Source organism: Hippocampus zosterae, chromosome 13 (assembly GCF_025434085.1).
Source record: "Hippocampus zosterae strain Florida chromosome 13, ASM2543408v3, whole genome shotgun sequence".
NCBI lineage: Eukaryota > Metazoa > Chordata > Actinopteri > Syngnathiformes > Syngnathidae > Hippocampus > Hippocampus zosterae.
Window position 1 is genome coordinate 3,917,631 of NC_067463.1, and position 19,193 is coordinate 3,936,823.

The 19,193-nt window shown below is 47.1% G+C and overlaps 1 protein-coding gene across 7 annotated transcripts in view; it reads left to right on the forward strand.

Moving 5' to 3' along the window:
* The window catches only part of lrba (LPS responsive beige-like anchor protein), a 177,564-nt gene that overhangs the window by 50,130 nt on the left and 108,241 nt on the right, over positions 1-19,193 (forward strand). For all 7 annotated transcript variants that reach the window (XM_052083595.1, XM_052083597.1, XM_052083599.1 and 4 more), the window contains exons 31-33: positions 2,653-2,737; positions 2,943-3,076; positions 9,872-9,933. In XM_052083595.1, the coding sequence (XP_051939555.1) occupies positions 2,653-2,737; positions 2,943-3,076; positions 9,872-9,933 (281 nt within the window). The remainder of the gene's footprint in view (positions 1-2,652; positions 2,738-2,942; positions 3,077-9,871; positions 9,934-19,193) is intronic.

Below are 19,193 nucleotides of genomic sequence, written 5' to 3' on the forward strand. Positions count from 1 at the left end.
GCCAGAAATCAATATTTATTCAACAATGCTACTCCTGTGTGGCTTGTGCAGCTTAATGTGCTTATCTAAGGCCTCAGGACACACACACACACACACACACACACACACACACACACAAGTGCGACACTTAATGACATGAAACTCCAGCTCCAGTGATTTTGCTTCAAAGCAGGGTTGGAAAATATATGGGGGTTGGGGGGGAATAAACACAAATAAATGAAGAACCAATAAACAGAAATATGCGAACTGAAGTATTTGTTCGTAAAAGATTTTTTGACACGCACAAAAAAACCCTAATTTTAAAAATGTTAAATGTTCAAAGAACGATTTTCATAAACTTTTAACTTATAAACTTAATCATTGAAGCAGTCCTGAATACTCTTAATATTTTACAGTAGTTATTGTGCTCAATTAGAATACTTTTCAACATGAAATTTAAATGAATTAATGTGTTTGATATGATATGTAGTTTTTGTTTGGCTTGCACTATTTTGAAAGTCATTTTACAACATCGTAAAATGACAAAAAACGTTAAAAAAAAAAATTGAACTTTGCTTTGAGACACCACTGTAACTGATATATTTGATTGTCTCTTATCAGTAAATTCAATTAAATTCTAAAAAATATTTTTTCCCCTATATTTGCTGATTGGTGAGTCCATTTTGACAAATAAATACGGTTTCTCGACCCCTACTTTAAAGTGCCATATGATTGTGCAGTCACCATAAACACTTAACACCGCACACGCACGCTCACATGCATGCTCACGCACTCTGCGATGACCTAATGAGTGTTGAAGTCGAGGCGGCTTGTTGTATTTGTTCACTGCAACGTCCTACTCACTTTGCTTTCCGTCATTTATGGGAGTCGTCATATTCTTTCGCCTGCTGAACTTGAGCAGCTAATACAGAATCCCCCTTTAGCGCCGATGCCGCTCGTGCTACTGCTTTGTCACAGGGAGTTTGCGCTCGGTGATTTGCTCGCCATCTTATTTTTCCTCTTTGCAGCTTATAAGACCCGTTACAGGAACTCGTCCACCTCTTGGATCACTACGCTGCCGTTGTGTTGCAATAAGTTAAATTTACGTGATTATGGCCATCATCATAGTTTCCCTCTATGCCATCATATCGATGGTTCCTCTGACACAGACTCATCCACCTCTTATAATATTTTAGTTCTACGTTGCATTAAAATGTGTTATGCATGAGATTTATGGACCCCGCCATACATCGGCAGTCTTCCCATACTGTACTGAACAGACTAAAGACAATCACTCCTACCACAGTCGTTAGTACGTCACTGCTACATCGACATTTTTTTTCTCCCTGTGATTTATGGTCGCCATCCTATTTTTCCTCTTTTCCTGTAATGTACTGAGCAGGCGAGGCAGACTTGCTTCTACCGTGATCACTACACTGCCGCAATGTCACAAGAATTTCAATTTCCATGATTTATGATCACCATCATATTTGACAATTTTTTGCAATATTGTACTGAGCAGCCAGGACAGAGTTGCTACTAGCATTGTCGTCACTACATTACCTCTCTCACACGATAATTTCACTTTCCGTTATTTATGGTCACTCATTTTTCTGCCTTGGTTGTATTATGTATTAATTAGCTAGGACAGAGTTGCTTCTACCGTAATCGTCGCCATACTACCTTCATATCGCAGTCATTGCAATTTGCACGGTATGTGGTCACATCATATTTTGCCGATTTTTTTTTCTTCTTTTTTTTTCTGCATTGCGTCGAATAGCCAGGACCGAGTTGTTTCTGCCATCGTCTTCACCACGCGACCAACATTTCACAATAATTATCCTAGGGTTCCCTTTACTGTCTTTTGTGTCTAAGCTAACACCACCGTGCACTACATTCTATTTCTGTGATTTATGGTGACCATAGTTTTCCTCTTATTCCACTGAGCATCCAAGACAGAGTCCCTATTACCGCTGTTGTCATTGCAGTACTGTGACATCATAATAACTTTCTGTGATTTATGGTCAGCATCACATTTTTTCTTCTTACCATATTGTGCTGAGCAGCTCGGACAGACACTCTTCACTGTGCTACCATGACATTTCTTTTAAGTTCTGTTTCTGTGATTTATACTCTTCCTATTTTATTTTTAAACTCTTCGCCATAAAAAGGACCAGAGTACACCAATATGCCATTTCCCATGATAAATACCGATGTTGACTATTCATTTTGGTCAGTCTCCAAATTTTGCAATCTTATTTCTCGGCAGGGTGGGGAGGTGGGTGTATTTTGGGGTGGGGTGGGGTTGCATGGGCGCGTACTCGGCGAGTGGCAGTGAAACATTACCGGTCTCTAAGTATGTAATTTAAAGGCCTCATCATGAAACGCTCTGAATTGTAAATTGATAAGGAAGACGTATTGTGCCCGGAGTACATCATCCGCTATCTTAACCATAAAAATTATACTTGTACCCCCACTCCACCATAAATCACTCCCTCCCCTCTCTTCTAACATTTGAATAGAAGCCATTGTATGATTTCATAAGAGGCATGTTTCTACGCCAGTTTATGGCACTTTGCTGGCCTTATAACGTATTGCCGTGCGCGTCTGTGCACGCTTGTACGCGTGTGCTAGTCCAGACTAATAACAGGATTCCATGGTTTCCCTCTGCAGCCGGTGGCCAGGTTCCAGCCAGCGCTAGCTTGCCATCTGTCCCAGCGCTCTCCCCTGTGACCCAGCACACGGCGCCCAATATGAGGTGATTCATCTTTTTTTTTTCTCCACCCTGTACACACACGCGCGCGCGCGCGCACACACACACACACACACACACACACACACACACACACATTCTTGTACATATCTTTTTCTATTGATTCAAGTGTTCTTCATTTAAAAAAAAGTGACCTTCGAGTAGAGTTGCCTGACTTTTTGCCCGTCATCTCATCTCGTTTTTTTTCTAGTATCTCGGAGCGTCTGGAACATGCCCTAGAAAAAGCGGCCCCCCTCCTCAGAGAGATCTTTGTGGACTTTGCTCCGTTCCTCTCCCGGACGCTTTTGGGCAGTCATGGACAGGAGCTCCTCATCGAGGGGACCAGTGAGTATGATGCCGCAGTCTTACCATGCCTTCAAGACCGCTGCGGGAGTAGAAATTGTCAGACTATGCAAAAAAAAAAGGGCATATGACAACGATTAGCTTGGGCATTGTCATGAGACAGCAAATTGGTGAAGGCCTATGAAATCCAACTTCTCGGCATTTCAATACAGTGTTGTCGTCGGAGGGTGAACAGAAATCCCTGCAATGCAGAATTTGTGCGCAATTAAAACAATCTTTTTTTTCCTCTTCAAATCGTATTTCATCTTTCGGATTTTTAACGAATTGCCCAAATATGCTGTTTATACTGTAACTTTTTCGTGAGCATCCGTTTCCATCACCAGTGTCACCCGTGAAAATAAACGTCACTGGCAATCTAACAGTTTGATCGGGACATTATGTTTGATTGTAAAACTGAACTTGACATTGAAAAAAACTAAATTATATGTTTTAATGAGGAAATATATTATTTTAATTATTGTGTTTTATATTGTATGGTATTGTAGCAACCACAAATGCCCTCTGAGAACTCTGACATTTGAATTTCGCGCCGCGAGACTGATCAGCCAATCGGCGGCCCCCGCTGCCGCTCGCTACCAACCAATCACAGCCCCCGGGTGGGCTGGACGTTTGTTTACACTAACGTCCGCTTTGCTGGTATATAAATGATCGTACGTGTGCTGAATAAAAACAGTGTACCACCGCTCTTCGAGTACTTCACTTCACTTCGCCGGGCCGTCGCCCCTTACAACTGGTGACCCTTCGCCGTTCTCAACACGCAACCTTCGAGACTCAAGATGTCGACAACTCCACCCCCGCAGACGCCGTACGACAACAACCTCGCAATCCACGCCGTCTCGGTGAAACTGCCGCCTTTCAGCACTCAGGAACCCGTTTCCTGGTTTCGCCGGGCCGAAGTACAATTCCGCCTCCGGAAAGTCACAGATCCGAGAACAAAAGCGGACTACGTCTTAGAAGCCGTCCCCGACGGCGTTTTCCAGCACGTTTCGGCATGGTTGGACCAACAATACGACGAAATCACGTACGACTCGTTGAAAGATCACCTGCTGAAAGAGTATACTCTTACCGTCAGCGCCCGCGCCAAACGCCTGCTCGCCATGCCCAGTCAGGATCTAGGCGACCGCACAGCTCTCAGTTTGTGGAACGAGATGCAGTCACTCGCCCGACTACCCGGCGCCGATCCGTCTACTGGCCAGCCTCGCAAAGTCGACCTCATGCGCGAGCTATGGCTACAGTCCATCCCGTCTTCAGTTCGCGCCGCCCTCCACGACGCCAATACACTGTCAATGTCCGCGCTAGTCGCCAAAGCCGATGACCTGATTACCGCAGCCAGAGCCGCCGAGAAATCGACGCCGGTCGCCGCCGCCTGCAGCGCACTAGCCCCGCCCATTGTGGACGCAGACATCAATGCCGTGCGCCACCGTCCAGGCCCACCGCATGATCGCCGTCAAGCTCCGCCCCAGAACCAGTGGTCCCGCGGCTACATGCTACCGTCTGGTATTTGCAGCTACCATGACAAGTTCGGCAGAGACGCGAGAAACTGCCTCCCGAACTGCAAGTTCTCAAAAAACGCCACGGCCACCCGCCGACAGTAACGCCGGCGGCGTGGCGCCCTCATCACAGTTACGTTTGCACGATCGCCAACCCGAACCAGGGGTTCTACGTCACCGATGCCATCTCCAATCGCGAATTCCTGGTCGACACCGGAGCATGCCGCTCCATCTACCCCGCCACAGACCAAAACCGACGTCACAACCAGCCATGCCAAGTCAAACTCGTGGCCGCCAATGGTACGCCCATCGCCACGTATGGATGCCGCCGCATCCACATCAAGATCGCCAACCGCCGATACGCCTGGGACTTCATTATCGCTGACGTGAGGACACCACTGCTCGGAGCCGATTTCCTCGGGCACCATAACCTACTGGTCGATGTCGGCAACCAAAGAATGCTGAATCTCCAATCGTTCCAGTCCACCGACCTCGTCGCCCGGGTCCAAGAAAACGTCAACGCCTGTGCATTCACAACCAACGACCCATACGAGCACCTACTAACCGAGTACGCCGACGTCTTCAAACCCGAACTTCACCAGACGCCGGGGAAAGCAGCGAAACACGGAATCTTCCACCATATCGAGACAAAAGGACCACCCGTCTATTCCAAGTTCCGACGCCTCTCGCCCGACAAACTCAAGGCCGCCAAACAAGCTTTCGCCGAAATGGAAAGGATGGGACTCTGCAAGAAAGCATCCAGTCCATGGGCATCACCGCTGCACATGGTAAAAAAGACTGACGGTTCATGGCGGCCGTGTGGAGACTACCGCCTGCTGAATGTGAAGACGGAACCGGATCACTATCCCCTACCCAACATCGCGGACATCACCAACGAGTTGGACGGCGCCAGATACTTCACGAAACTGGACCTCTTGAAAGGTTATTTTCAAGTTCCCGTCCACGAGCCCGACGTCCCCAAAACAGCGATCATCACGCCGTTCGGCTCCTACGTCTTCTACTACTCAACGTTCGGTCTTCGCAACTCCGGCGCCACCTTTCAACGCCTCATGGACAGCATCCTCGGCGAACTGTCGTACTGTGTATGTTACGTCGACGACATCCTCATCCATTCGAAGACGAAGGCAGAACATCACGACCACGTCCGAAACGTCCTCCAACTGCTCCGCGACAACGGCTTGGTAGTACGACGAGACAAGTGCGTTTTCGGCGTGTCGAAAGTAGAGTTCCTCGGTTACGAGATCGACGTTTCCGGAGTCCGCCCCCTGCCCGCTAAAGTCAACGCCATCCACAAGTTCCCTACGCCGAGAACGATCAAGACTCTCCAAGAGTTCACTGGGATGGTGAACTATTACCATCGTTTCCTGCCTCGCCTCGCCCACGTCATGGCCCCGCTATACGATGCGCTCAGCGGCAACCCGAAACACCTGGAATGGACCCCCGCCCAGAGCAAATCGTTCGAAGCTACGAAAGCCGCCCTCGCCAAGGCCGCGACATTGACGTTCCCGAAGCCGGCGGCTCCGCTTCAACTGACGACCGACGCAAGTAACGTTGCTGTAGGAGGTGTGGTGGAGCAGGTCATCAACGGTATCCCGCAGCCTCTGGGATTCTTCAGTCAGAAGTTACGCCAACCTGAAACCCGATACAGTACGTTCGACCGCGAACTCCTCGCCGTATACCTGGCTGTGCGACATTTCCGCCACCTGCTGGAAGGAACGCCGTTCAAGATCCGTACCGACCACCGCCCCCTCGTACACGCCTTCACCAAAGCTGGGGACCCGTGGTCCGCCCGTCAGCAGCGTCATCTCTCCGCCATCGCAGAATTCGGATGCGAGATAGAGTACGTCCCTGGTGAAAAGAATCCAGTAGCCGACGCCCTGTCACGAGTGGAAATCAACGCCGTCCATCTTGGCGTCGACTACGGAGCCATCGCCGACGCCCAAGTGGCTGATCAGAAGGGCACCGCTGACTATCGTCAGTCCGTCACAGGCCTGAGATGGGAAGACGTACCGTTTGGCGACGACGGACGCACCTTACTCTGCGATGTGAGCAGGCAACGCCCTCGGCCACTCATCCCGAAAACGCTCCGACGTCAAATGTTCGATATTATCCATGGTTTATCACACCCGTCTGGAAGATCAACCGCCAAACTGATGACCGAGAAGTTTGTATGGCATGGAATCAACAAAGACGTACGAGCCTGGGCTCGCAACTGCCTCCAATGCCAAGCCAGTAAGATCGGCCAACATACAGAATCCGGTATCGGCCAGTTTCCACAACCCCGACGTCGCTTCGGCCATCTTCACGTCGACATAGTTGGACCGCTGCCACCTTCAGACGGCTACCAGTATCTCTTCACGTCCACCGAGCGGTCGACTCGATGGCCTGAGGCGATCCCAATGAAAGGAGCCACTGCACAAGACTGCGCCGCCGCCCTTCTCCAAGGCTGGGTCAGCAGATTCGGAGTCCCTGACGATATCACCTCCGACAGAGGTTCTTCATTCACGTCACAGCTCTGGACCGCCCTTGGTCAGCTCATGGGAACGACTGTGCATCATACGACTGCTTTCAACCCCGCCGCCAACGGAATGGCCGAGCGCACTCACCGCACGTTGAAGGCAGCGCTCATGGCCCGCTACACCGGACCAGACTGGAGTGCCCAATTGCCCTGGGTACTTCTCGGAATGCGGACGACTCCGAAAGAAGGTCTCGGTGTCTCCTCAGCCGAGATGGTATTCGGTGAAACCATCGCCGTTCCCGGGGAGTTCTTCCCGTCCAGCCAAGACGCCGCCGACTCCACGGCCTATCTCGCCGATCTCCGACGCACCGTCGGAAAGTACCGACCCGTACTCCAGACCTACCAAGACCAGCGCAGCAGACGAGTACCGAAGTCGCTGTTAACCTGTACTCACGTTTTCGTAAGGAACGACGCCCACCGCCCGCCTCTAACTCGACCATACCGCGGCCCGTACGCCGTGGAGCAACGTAACGACAAGGCCTACCGCCTCAACATCCGTGGTCGACAGGATTGGGTCTCAATCGACCGCCTGAAACCGGCCTACCACGACGACGACGAACCCGCGCCGCTGACCATCACTCGAGCCGGACGCGCCGTCCGCCCGCCCGACCGCCTGCACGCCCAACCATGAACTTTCATCACTATCCTAATTCGGACTCAGCCTGCCAAGGACTTTCTAACAGGGGAGTATTTGTAGCAACCACAAATGCCCTCTGAGAACTCTGACATTTGAATTTCGCGCCGCGAGACTGATCAGCCAATCGGCGGCCCCCGCTGCCGCTCGCTACCAACCAATCACAGCCCCCGGGTGGGCTGGACGTTTGTTTACACTAACGTCCGCTTTGCTGGTATATAAATGATCGTACGTGTGCTGAATAAAAACAGTGTACCACCGCTCTTCGAGTACTTCACTTCACTTCGCCGGGCCGTCGCCCCTTACAGTATATAAAGCACAATGTCATATTTCTGTTCCAGCAAGGCACTATAAAAGTATTAAAATTACAGCTGTAAAATGACCTTTTTTTTGAAAATGACATTTTCACAATCTACAAAGTATAGATTCATAAAAACAGAAGAGTAGTTTGAATAAATATATGTAACTTTCTTCTTCTGTTTTAATTCTCCTTAGTTAGTGTCTCATCACTGTTGAGATATTTGGAGGAAAAAACCTGTGGGCTACTCATATTGTCATTGGGGCAATTTTTTTTAGGTTAAAGCACATTAATTAGCTCACAAAGGCAGCGTCTTGTCTCGCTCCCTCCATCCTTTGCCTATGTTAAGTGACAAGAGGAGAAATGTTGTGCCGAAAGTTGTTGCCATGTCGGTTGAATTTTGTTGCAAACATGCGGCTAAATCTTGTTAGGAAAAGATCGGATTCCTACAAAACTGACGTGAACGTAACCATTAAGGTTCCGTAAAGACACTTTCAGATTGGTCCATCTCGTCCCTCCTGCTTAAACTGCCTTTCACGCAGTCGGCTGATGAGCCAGTAGCAGCGGTAGAAGGTTTCCAGAGGCCCGGGTCAGAGGCCAGGCCCCTAATAGCAGTGTTTGGGATGTCTGCTGCCACCAAACAAAATGGAAAGTTGATTGATAGTTGCAGGACGGGGTCGGGGGGGGATGTCAGGGGTGACTGTAGAAGGCAAGCAGGGGGAGATGTGTTGTTGTACATATCTACGTCCCATCTTCGTCTGGGCCTCTGGACACTCCAGTGGCCCCCTTGATCTCTTCAAACATCCCCATGGTTGGCCATTAGGGATCAATAGGAGACATATGCCGGCCCAAGTCGGACCTGTAATTCAAAGCTCAAATATGTATTAGTTTACATTCGCATCATGTCAGCTCATTAGGCGCATCAATACTCGACGCGTCCTTACAGATGGGGACCATGTTAGCTAATACTTGTTCTTGTGAAGCATTGCATGAATGGTTTTTACCAAGCAGTGCTGATTACTCCAGATCAGTGGTCACCAACATGGTGCCCGCGGGCACCAGGTAGCCCGTGAAGACCACTTGAGTAGCCCGCCAGTGCCTGGACATTGTGATTTGCTAGTAGAAATTATGATTTAAAAATGCAAACATTGGCAGTACTGTGAGACATTTCGAAACACGATCAAAGTCTGACAATTTAAATCATCAAGTATTAAAAATAACACATCCTCATATTATTGAAGGTATTTTGGACAAATATGTTATTTCAGACGTGTATCAATTTGGTAGCCCTTCACACAATCGGTACACATGAAGTTGCTCTCACCCTCAAAAATGTTGGTGACACCTGCTCCAGATCATACCATTAAAAAAAAAACCTAAACTAAAACTTTTTTTTTAACCCGGCCACTCTAATTGGTATCACTTTATTTAAATCTGCTCACTTGATTCCTACCATTTTTTTCCCCGCCAGATCTCTCCAAATGTTATCATTTTATTTTGATTTATCTTCTCACCACAAATGGTGCATGTTTTGAGCCATTTCACTTTGGAGGTTCGTCTAAAATCAATTTCAAGCAATTCTAGCTGTAGCTTTTCTTTGCTTTGTTTTATCATTGCCTATATACTCCCAAATTTCTTTTTGTCATCCTCAATGTTCGCCGAAGAAAAATGATCAAATGCCTGTCACTCGAGTATTAATTGCGGTGGAAGCTTGTGCTGTTTCAAAGCGCGACGGACTGGACTACACGGCTCGCTGGAAAAAGGCGTCCATTTTGTCAAATTACACCAACTCTCTGTCTTGTTGCATTTCCCCCAGGCCTGGTGTGCATAAAGTCCAGCAGTTCGGTGGTGGAGCTCGTCATGCTGCTGTGTTCACAGGCAAGTCTCGCATCTTTATCTCCTCTCTCAGATGCCGTTTGCCATAGTTTTGATTTACCAGTCTCACCTTGAGTGCACTAAATCCACCACCACAACAACAGAGTCAGGACTCGGAGCCCATCCGGTCACTTATCTCTCCATTCCCGCTCTGGTCCCGTCCCCCCCAACAAAGGCCGAGAAACCGGATCGAAAGCCACCTTTGCTTGTAGATATCGGCCACATGGGTCAAGGGTGGGCGACCCGCTCGCCTACCCTTTGACCCCGGCCTCACTGTCCCCGTTGTGGGCCCAAACCGCCGAGGAAGGATATTGTCGATTTGATAGTGCTTTGCATTGATTGGCTCGTCTTCTGGACGCTTACCTTGCCAAGTTTATTTAGCCTGCCACCGCATCCATGAATACTAATTCTCGGATCATAAGCAGGCAGGGGCGGATCGATGACGGCCGGTGTCAATAGCGTCATGGCGGGATACCCGATTAGCATCACACTGGCGATGGGTGCTCTGTTACTGCTGTCAATCTGAATCCAATAAAGCGGTTGCCCCACAGTTTTGTTCATTATACTCTGAAACACTCACCATATTTCCGTACATGATTTGCAAAGGAACTTCATAACACAACAGCGGTATTTTTAGAATATTAAACAGTGTTCATAGTATTAAACAAACTTAACTGAGCAATGGGGCGCAACTCCACTCACCATTTGCACAGTGTGCAGTTTCTGCCACTAGATTTCACAAATCTCGGCCGTTGTTTTTTGCAAGTGGATTCGAAACGATTCAAAATTGGAATCGCAGTTGCACGATGTGTTGAAAATAGCAGGCAGTCCAAATTCACGGAAGCTTTCACACGGGCGAAAAATACATTTTCAGGTTGTTAACTCATTCAGTACCAGCCAATTCTGGAGCAAGTCTGAAAAGACGTTTAAAAACGTCTTTGGGAGTGAATGAGTTGAGCGCGAGCTAGCATATTCAGTACACTTTACACGTGTTGTGTAAAATCAGGATCAACTTTGCTCCTGTTATTAGCTTATCGTGTGTTCCAATTTAGGCACAAATTCGGGAATCGCTTCCGTAGGAACACTGAGGGCTAGGTTTGTTTATTTAAGGAAATACAGTGGTTTATTTTCAACTTACCAGGATAGCTTATAATAACGGTTTGTTTTTCTCGATTTACTGCACAATAACACAAAAAAAACCCACATTTGATTAATGATACATCACCGGAAAGCACACGTTCCTTTTTTTATTTTATCAGCTTTAATTTGCCAAATAAATAGTACCTGTCATCTGGCTTTATGCCGTCTCCCGCTCGCGTTTTTTTAACCCCTTCCTGTGACGTCGGCCCTCGTATAACGGCGGCAAGTACGGTGAGATAGAGGCGAGAATGGCAGGCTCTAATGCTGCCATTTGTCATATCTGTCAAGAGTGTTGTTTAATGCGAATCTAATCAAAGACGGAATCTCTGTGATTGTTACAGCCAGGCCACAGTGCTTCAATCCGTCCCTCCTCCCCCACTCCTCTTCGGTCCCCGAGTCTGGCAATGCTCCTTTTGCGCCAAGCCATTCCCACCGAATCTACACAAACGCCGGCACACGCGCACACACACACTTTACAGGGAACCACTGGGATTGGCTCGCACAGTGTTGATTGCTTCCATAAATCATCTGCGCCAAATTCTTTCACAGCTAATGCAAATGTAATTTTATTGTGAGCAAGAAAAAAGGAAACGCAGGGACAGACTTTCCTCTGGGCTAAATTACGGCATGTAATCATTTGTGCGCGTGCGTGTGTGCGTGCGTGCGTTTGTTCTCCTGTGTGTGATTGATGATGTCATTTAGCCGGCCACACCCTCTGTCCCTCCCTCCCAGCCCAGGAAGTTCCCATTTCTCGCACAGGAAGCACACAAGCGGCCATCTTGAGTGGATTGGGGCATGATGCTTTTGATTGATTCCCAAGCCCACCTCATCGGCAATGCGATCTCACTCTTTACGTGTGAAATTTTAATTAATTTCCCGTGCGTGGAGATGGAGTAGAGCTGGGGTTGAAGGATCAGGAGGCAAGGGACTCCAGAGCAGTTTTTAATCAGGGACCCCCGAGAGAGTCGCGTTGGCCACCACATCATCACACTATTGAGGGGGCGATGGTAAACCACTCTTTGATGTCCGGTTCTTTTCTCAACGGCAACAACAGGCCTTCCAATTAAAGGCCCATTTTGCGATGACATTAACTGCTCGTGTGTCGTCGCGCTATTGATTACTACAGACTGCTGCATATACAAACGGAGGATTAACGGCTCTATACTGTACAGTAGTTCCAAGAAGTACCATGTCTACTCCAGGTAATCCTTCGACTATTTGCTCTTCGCAATTCACACCAAAAATGGCAGAATTGCGGGTTTTTTTTTTCCCAGGCGCAGCTCGTACTTGTGACAGATGTCATTTTTGGAAGACTGTGTGGCGAAAGTATTTCAAAAGCCTCTGAGAGGTCAAGGAGAAAGACAAGTCTGATGTGTCAGCTGCTAGGAGGAGGTCGTTGGCGATTTTGATGTGGCCGCCTCTGTGCTTTGACCTAAAAAAAAAAAAAAAAACTTGGCTGATTTGATTTAAACGAGTGCCGGCCCGGCGGACTCGTGGATTACGTGTCGACCTCACAGTGCAGAGGCCGTGGGTTCGATCCCAGCTCCGGCCTTCCTCTGTGGAGCTTGCATGTTCTGCGCGGGCCTGCGTGGGTTTTCTCCAGGTACTCCGGTTTCCTCCCACATTCCAAAAACATGCTTGGGAGGCTGATTGAACACTCTAACGTGTCCCTAGGTGTGATTGTGAGCGCAGATCGTTGTTCGGGTGTCCCCCGCCTACTGCCCGAAAACGACTGGGATAGGCTCCAGCATGCCCCGTGACCCTTGTGAGGATAAAGCGGATTGGAAAATGGATGAATTGATTGATTGATTTAAATGTACGCTTTGGTGCAATTATTCTCATTTGTCGTCGTCATTCAGTCCTGTTCGGCTCGCTGTAGTATGGCTTGGATCAAACTTTAAATGCTTCCCAAACTTCAACATGTCACATTTGGCTTTGGAAAACAACCACCATCCATTATGTAACTCAGCTGTCATTTACCCATCAATCAGAGCACTGTCCACCATGTACAATGATGTCCATTTGGTTATTTTACAATACAATACAATACAATACATGCTGATTTATATAGCGCTTTCACAACAGCGGCAGCTGTAACAAAGCGCTTAACAAAACGGTTAACATAAAGTAAAATGATAAACACAACACATAACATAAAACACGGACAGTCGTGCAGTCCTAACCATTTTTCCGTCACACGCTTTGTTGTTTGAAGCAGTTTGAGATGAAAGAGGAGAGAATCAAGGTGTCCTTTAGCCAGTGGATCAGAGACGTCCTGCTCAAAATGTGCACACGTCGGCTACAAAGTTTCAAAGTCAACAAGTGGCTGTAGCATTCATTGATGAAAAAAGAGATTGGTTCAGTTCTCCTGTCCCATGGAAATCCATTTCAATTCCAAGCGGCGACTCTCGGTTCCAAACACGCATCGGCGCTCTGCGCCGACGCTCCTCTCTCCTCATCCTCAACTTCAGCAGCCATCCGCATCTCCACTGAACAAAACGGGATTGTGAAAAATGCCGCCCATTACAGGCGCAAAAAACACAAGCACCCCAGGTCTGTCTGGCGCCGACATTCATCCCAAACAAAATCTGTGCTGGTACAGGCGTGCTGCCGAGAAGGCGCAACCACCAAGCAGAGATACTTCTCCTTTGACGAATGTCGTGGCCAAAAAACGCTGAAAACAGTCCATATCAGGTCCACACGATGAAACAACAAACAACATGTGACAAAACAAAAGACAAAAACAACAAAAAAGAACAAAAAAGCAAGGCTCTTGAAGAGCACTTGCCGAAGGCTGCCTACTCAGGCGCCATCTTATATTCATACTTTATATGAATATATAATATATATTCATATATTTTATGTAAGGTACGGTTTTATGGTGGAAAAGGTTTTTGCGTCTGTCAGTTTTTCCCGTATTACATACAGTGGCCCTCCATCCAAAACGTACTTACCTGCACAGGTTGACTTTCTCCCAATCTTTGTCGCATTTACGTCCGACTTAACGTTTCCCGGCTCCATGACTTGAAAGAAGTCGAATTAATAAATAATGTTCCGCACACAAGGGGAAGCGCTCTTCCCCCTCGTCCGGCGCCGATATGAGAAATCATCTCATCGGTTACCCGACTGGTCGAGTGCGTGTGTGCACGAGGCCATAAATCTCCCCAGTAGCTGCATTTGTGTCCTGTAGATCAGCCATTATTGTCCGGCCCTCTGTCAGCCCATCCATCCTTCAACCATTTATCAGAAATGCATCCTGGACATGAGTGGTAAGGAAGGAAATAATAAGGAAGGCAGCATAGCGGAGGGCCAGATTGCGCCATTTGCACCCCTTGAGCGCTTGAATGAGTTGTGCTGCGGGTTTTTGTACGATTCACTAAAAAGTCACATTCCTATTGGATTTGTGAATAACAAAACTTCAACAAAATTGTACAAAAAATGAGATTTTTAAATCAAGGGACCATCCAGTGTCATTCGAAATGAAATGCAAGAATAATAAACGAGGTGTAAAATGTTAATTATGTAATAAAACATTATTTAAAAAAATCTGATAATATTTCAATACAGCCTAAAATATTTATGTATGCAATAAGATGGTTTTAAACAGTGGTTCGATCGAACCCCAGGGGTTTGGTGACTGAGTCTCAGGGGTTCGACGGAACCTCTGCTTGGTCATCACTGGCTGCAGACGATCACATGACATTGCTTGTCCAATCAGTGCGGCGGGGAATTTAGCTCGCTTAGTAGTCAACGTGTGACTGTCGTGATAGTACGTCATACAATTACAAAAAAATAAAAATACTTATCTCTTGATCTTTTTTACTTTTTTCAGTTTTGATTAAATGTGTTGTTTTTTTTTTAATATCTTCAATTTATAAAAAAATATATATTTTTCACTCGTGAAGGGTTCGGTGAATGTGCATATTAACTGTTTGGCTTTGGTACCTCTAAAAAGGTTAAGAACCACTGGTTTAAAATCAATACATTAATAATTATGAATAATCAATTTTTAATGCGACAAACCTCTGCAGAACGACAGCAGCAAGTCAGCCTCAATTTTGAACATATTGTGTTTGTCTTAACATTCATTCCCCTTTGGTGCTCTAAAAAGGATGTAAATAAACTATAAATAACTAACAATTAGCAGTGAGCAATGGCTCACATAATTCTCCAGTAATCCACTTTGGGCACATTATCATTTGTTCCCAGTAGCCGCAGTCAGAGTTAACCTGTTTAACAGATGGGCACCTCTCTTGTCAGCCTGTGGGGAGACGGACATTGACTTCCCTAAACACTTGGCTCCTTCTGACCCTTTCACCCGTTGACCCCCGGGTTAGCGGCCAGAGAGACGTTTGTCGCCCCGCTGTTAGAGAGAACAGGACTCCGCAGTCTATCCGGTCGTCTCAAAACAGACAGCAGGAAAACCTTGAATTCGCTGCGCGCGGTCAGCGCGCGCAGATAACGTAACATTTCTACGTCTTTGCGAATGCTCGACCCCAGTCGCTGATGATTCAAATCAGTCCTTTCTTCAGAAAAAGCTCATGTGTGGCATTTGACGTCTTTACTTCATTCAGTTGAATGTGAATAACTTGATTGTTGGAAAACTGACTCACCTTGGCAGTGGTTTGAAAAAAAAAAAAAGGAACAGAATGATTTTTTTTTTTTTTTATGGCTTGAAGTTTAAGTTGTTCGAAGGGGAATGCGGCCTCAGAATAGCAATAAATCAAGTTCAGCGGTCATATTTCCTTCGTGCGAGGCTTTGACGGATCAGTCGCAGACTGCGCCGCGCCGACCGCTTGGGGAGTCAAAGCCTCTTATGGCCGAGAGGTGAGAGAAGTGGCGAGGAATGCAGTGAATCCGGAGGACAAAAATACTTTTTGGGCCATCATTTTCCCCCTGACTTGTCAGAAGGCGCACCACGCTGCGCCGTCAAATGGCCGAGCAAAAAGTTCAAGACCGGTGCAAGTCAGTGTTGTTCTTACCTCCTTCTCCCCTCACCCCCGGTGCACCTTTACGGCCGTGCCACGCGGCGCTTCGTCCACCCCGCTGTCGTTCTCCACTTCACAAGGTCACGTCATGGAAAGGCACTTCTCCTGCGAGATACAGAGAAAACACGCTAACACCAACTGGCACTTAATTCTGCCAGCTATGCAGGCGGCGGGGAAGAGGCCGGGTCGAGAGGGGCCCCTCCTGACAGGAAGGCACGTCGAGAATCAGATGAGCGAGCATTTAAAGGGGACGGACACATGATGAAAAGTAGAACTTTTAATCACAACTTGCCTTTCAGTAGGGGTGCCAATTTTCAATCGTGATTGGACGATTTTTCCTGGTGAGAAAAGGACATGATCGGTGGTCCCAAGTCAAAGCCTCTTATGGCCGATCGATGTTGGCGACGGGGGAGCAGGCATGTATGTTTTGTATTAATAGCATACATTTTGGCATTGACCAAAAAAAAAAAAAGAGAATTGAGAATTGAGCAAGTTGTGGCTTATTTTCAATGCGGATGCATTGCCTCTACTTTCGATGGGAGCGTTGTCGCTAGCAATAGCTTGACTAGCATTTGCATCCAGCGATTGGAAATCTTTAACCCCCAAAAGCTTCAGCTTGTCCAAATGAATCTAATATAAAATATTAGCTGCTTATTCTCCTGACTAAGAATGAGCTATTCTAAAATTTACCTCATTGGGACGACGCAATTTGGCGAAATAACCCTACGGTTTCTCCTGCCCATGTCTTGAAGGCTCGGCCAGGAAAAGGACAACATGGCGAAATGGATAAAAATGGTGGCTTTTGCTGCTTAATTTGTATTCCACAAACGAAATATTTATCAGAATACCATGTTTAGGCCAGTGAGTACACAAAAAACATACTTTTGTTAAATAACAATTTTGACTCGACTTTCCCTTTAAGATACCTGGAAACTGGAAAAAGGCATCCTTAAAGGTTTTAGTTTGGGTTTCCTTTGTTGATCCGACAAGCGTGGTGTGAAATTGTGTTTCAGTCAAGCGCCTGTCCTGCAGCGAGCCAACGTTCAAGTGATGTTTTCTTTCTTTGGGGTCGTCTGCGCTGAAGACCTTGGAATCTTTTCTTATGTTCCTCCCTGCTGCTCGGCCGGCCACCCCGCTGATAAGAAAACGTGTTCGGGAGCCTTCAGATCAAGATCTTGCACAAAGGCTCGTTAAGGTCTCGGACGTGATTGATTGTTAAAAAAGGAGAGTTCACGCTTGTCATTGCCCCGGTCCGGGGCCTCAAAAGTTGTCGCACCCTCGGCGGCTATTACGTCTTTTAGCGAGCGTTGGATCCGTTCCTTTATGTGGGTTTTGGACCCAACACGAGGAAACAATTACCCCGAAGCAAATGTTTCACCCATGAACTTTGCCTTGCACCTTTTATCACCGCTTTATTGGGACGTTTACAGTTTGGTTTTCATACGTAGCTCATGTCAACGCTAGCCACATCAAATTTCTATGGACCCTATGGTGTGTTTGAATTTCATATGGATGGAATGACGTTCTTTTTTTATATTTGCCACCGGGGGATCACTTGTGACGTTGGCTCCAAACAGTCAGCTCGCCGTCACTCCACATATCCGTAAAAGCAAAAGTCAAGGTTTGGACCTTTGTTGAGTTTGAGGAGCAGCATTTGGTTCGCAAACAAGACGCGCGCATTCAGTCAGGGAACAAACTACAATACTGTATGTCAAAAGTGCTTTTCTTATGGGGAAACATAAACACTACACATATACAATAAAGCAATCTGTCCTGCCTTCACTACCATCCTCTATTCCTGCCTGCTTTCCATTCTTTCCTCTTTTTCACATATCCAGTTCCTTGCTCCTAGTCTTCTTCGCTTCTTTCCTTCATCGTTTCTCCCTTCCTTCTGTCCTTCCTTTATCCTTTTCTTCCTACCTTCCTCTTTATACACACTTTACTGAATCCTTTGTCCTTATGTCCTTCCTTTGTTCCTTCTATCCTTTTCCCCCTCCCCCATCCTTGTTTCTTCCTGTGGCCATCTTTGCTCCCTCCTTCCTTCATCTTTCCTTGGTACCTTCCTTAATTCCTTTGTCCGTTGCCCACTGTGTACAGTAGATGCGAGATGTCATGATGCAAGTTGTCATATGTACTTTAGTCCTTTGTTTTTGCTGTTTGGGGGGTTTATTTGTCATGAATTGATGCAATGGGACTGCCGTGCGTTGATTTCTGCCTTTAAAATGCTCCATGTGATGTATGTCAGTGAATCAGAATTGAACTCGCCCTTGGCCTGGCCCTTACACAAATAATCGTAATTATGAGCGATGTCACCGAACAGCACGAGTGACTTATTTGTTTTGGGAAAGCGGCGACATGATTAAATTTTTTTAAAAATTGTTTTTCTTTTCATTTTTTTTTTTTTTCAAGCTTGATTTTGAAAGCCGCGCTCGCTCTGGAAGTCTGCTTTTTCTCACCTGTACTGGCGGTATATTTGGATGTTGATTATGGATAATGAGTTGTAATGACGGAAGTGCATGGCATGTGTGCTTAGACTCAACGTCGTTGCCACAGAACACACAAGCCGAGCCCCATTCAGTTTTTGGAGGAGCTTCCCCCTTGAGCTGCGATGCGACGTCGGTCGAATTTACCCCTAGCCTTCCAATCATGATCAAGGGGGCAGCCCACACTCTCCACCCGATCATCTGTCGGCAGGTCGGGTTAAAGGTGAGAGTTCACAAATGGCTCCTTGTATCCTCTCATCAGGGGCGCTGGTGGTCATACTCCCCTCGCCAGAGCCCCCTCCTACTGCGGCCGTAAAAAGCTGCGACGCCACTGGATGGCCCCCCAAAAAATCCAATATTCCATCAGGAAGCTCTTCTCCTTAGATCGGGGTCATCGCTTTTTTTTTTTTAATTCCAGAAGAGTCGCCACCTCGTAGCCAGTAATGAGGCCATTAGTCTTGTGTCCGCCAAATGCCGATGGGGTCCGCCAAATGCCGAAGGCATCCGTCAGCGATCATTTTCGACCAGCGCTGGATGTTGGCTTGTGCTTTATTCTGCTAGCTCACTTTCAGTTTTTGGACGGTCGGCTCAGTCGGATTCACAAAGTGCTCGATTATGGGTTCCAATTTGGGTGACTTTGACTTGAAAATTG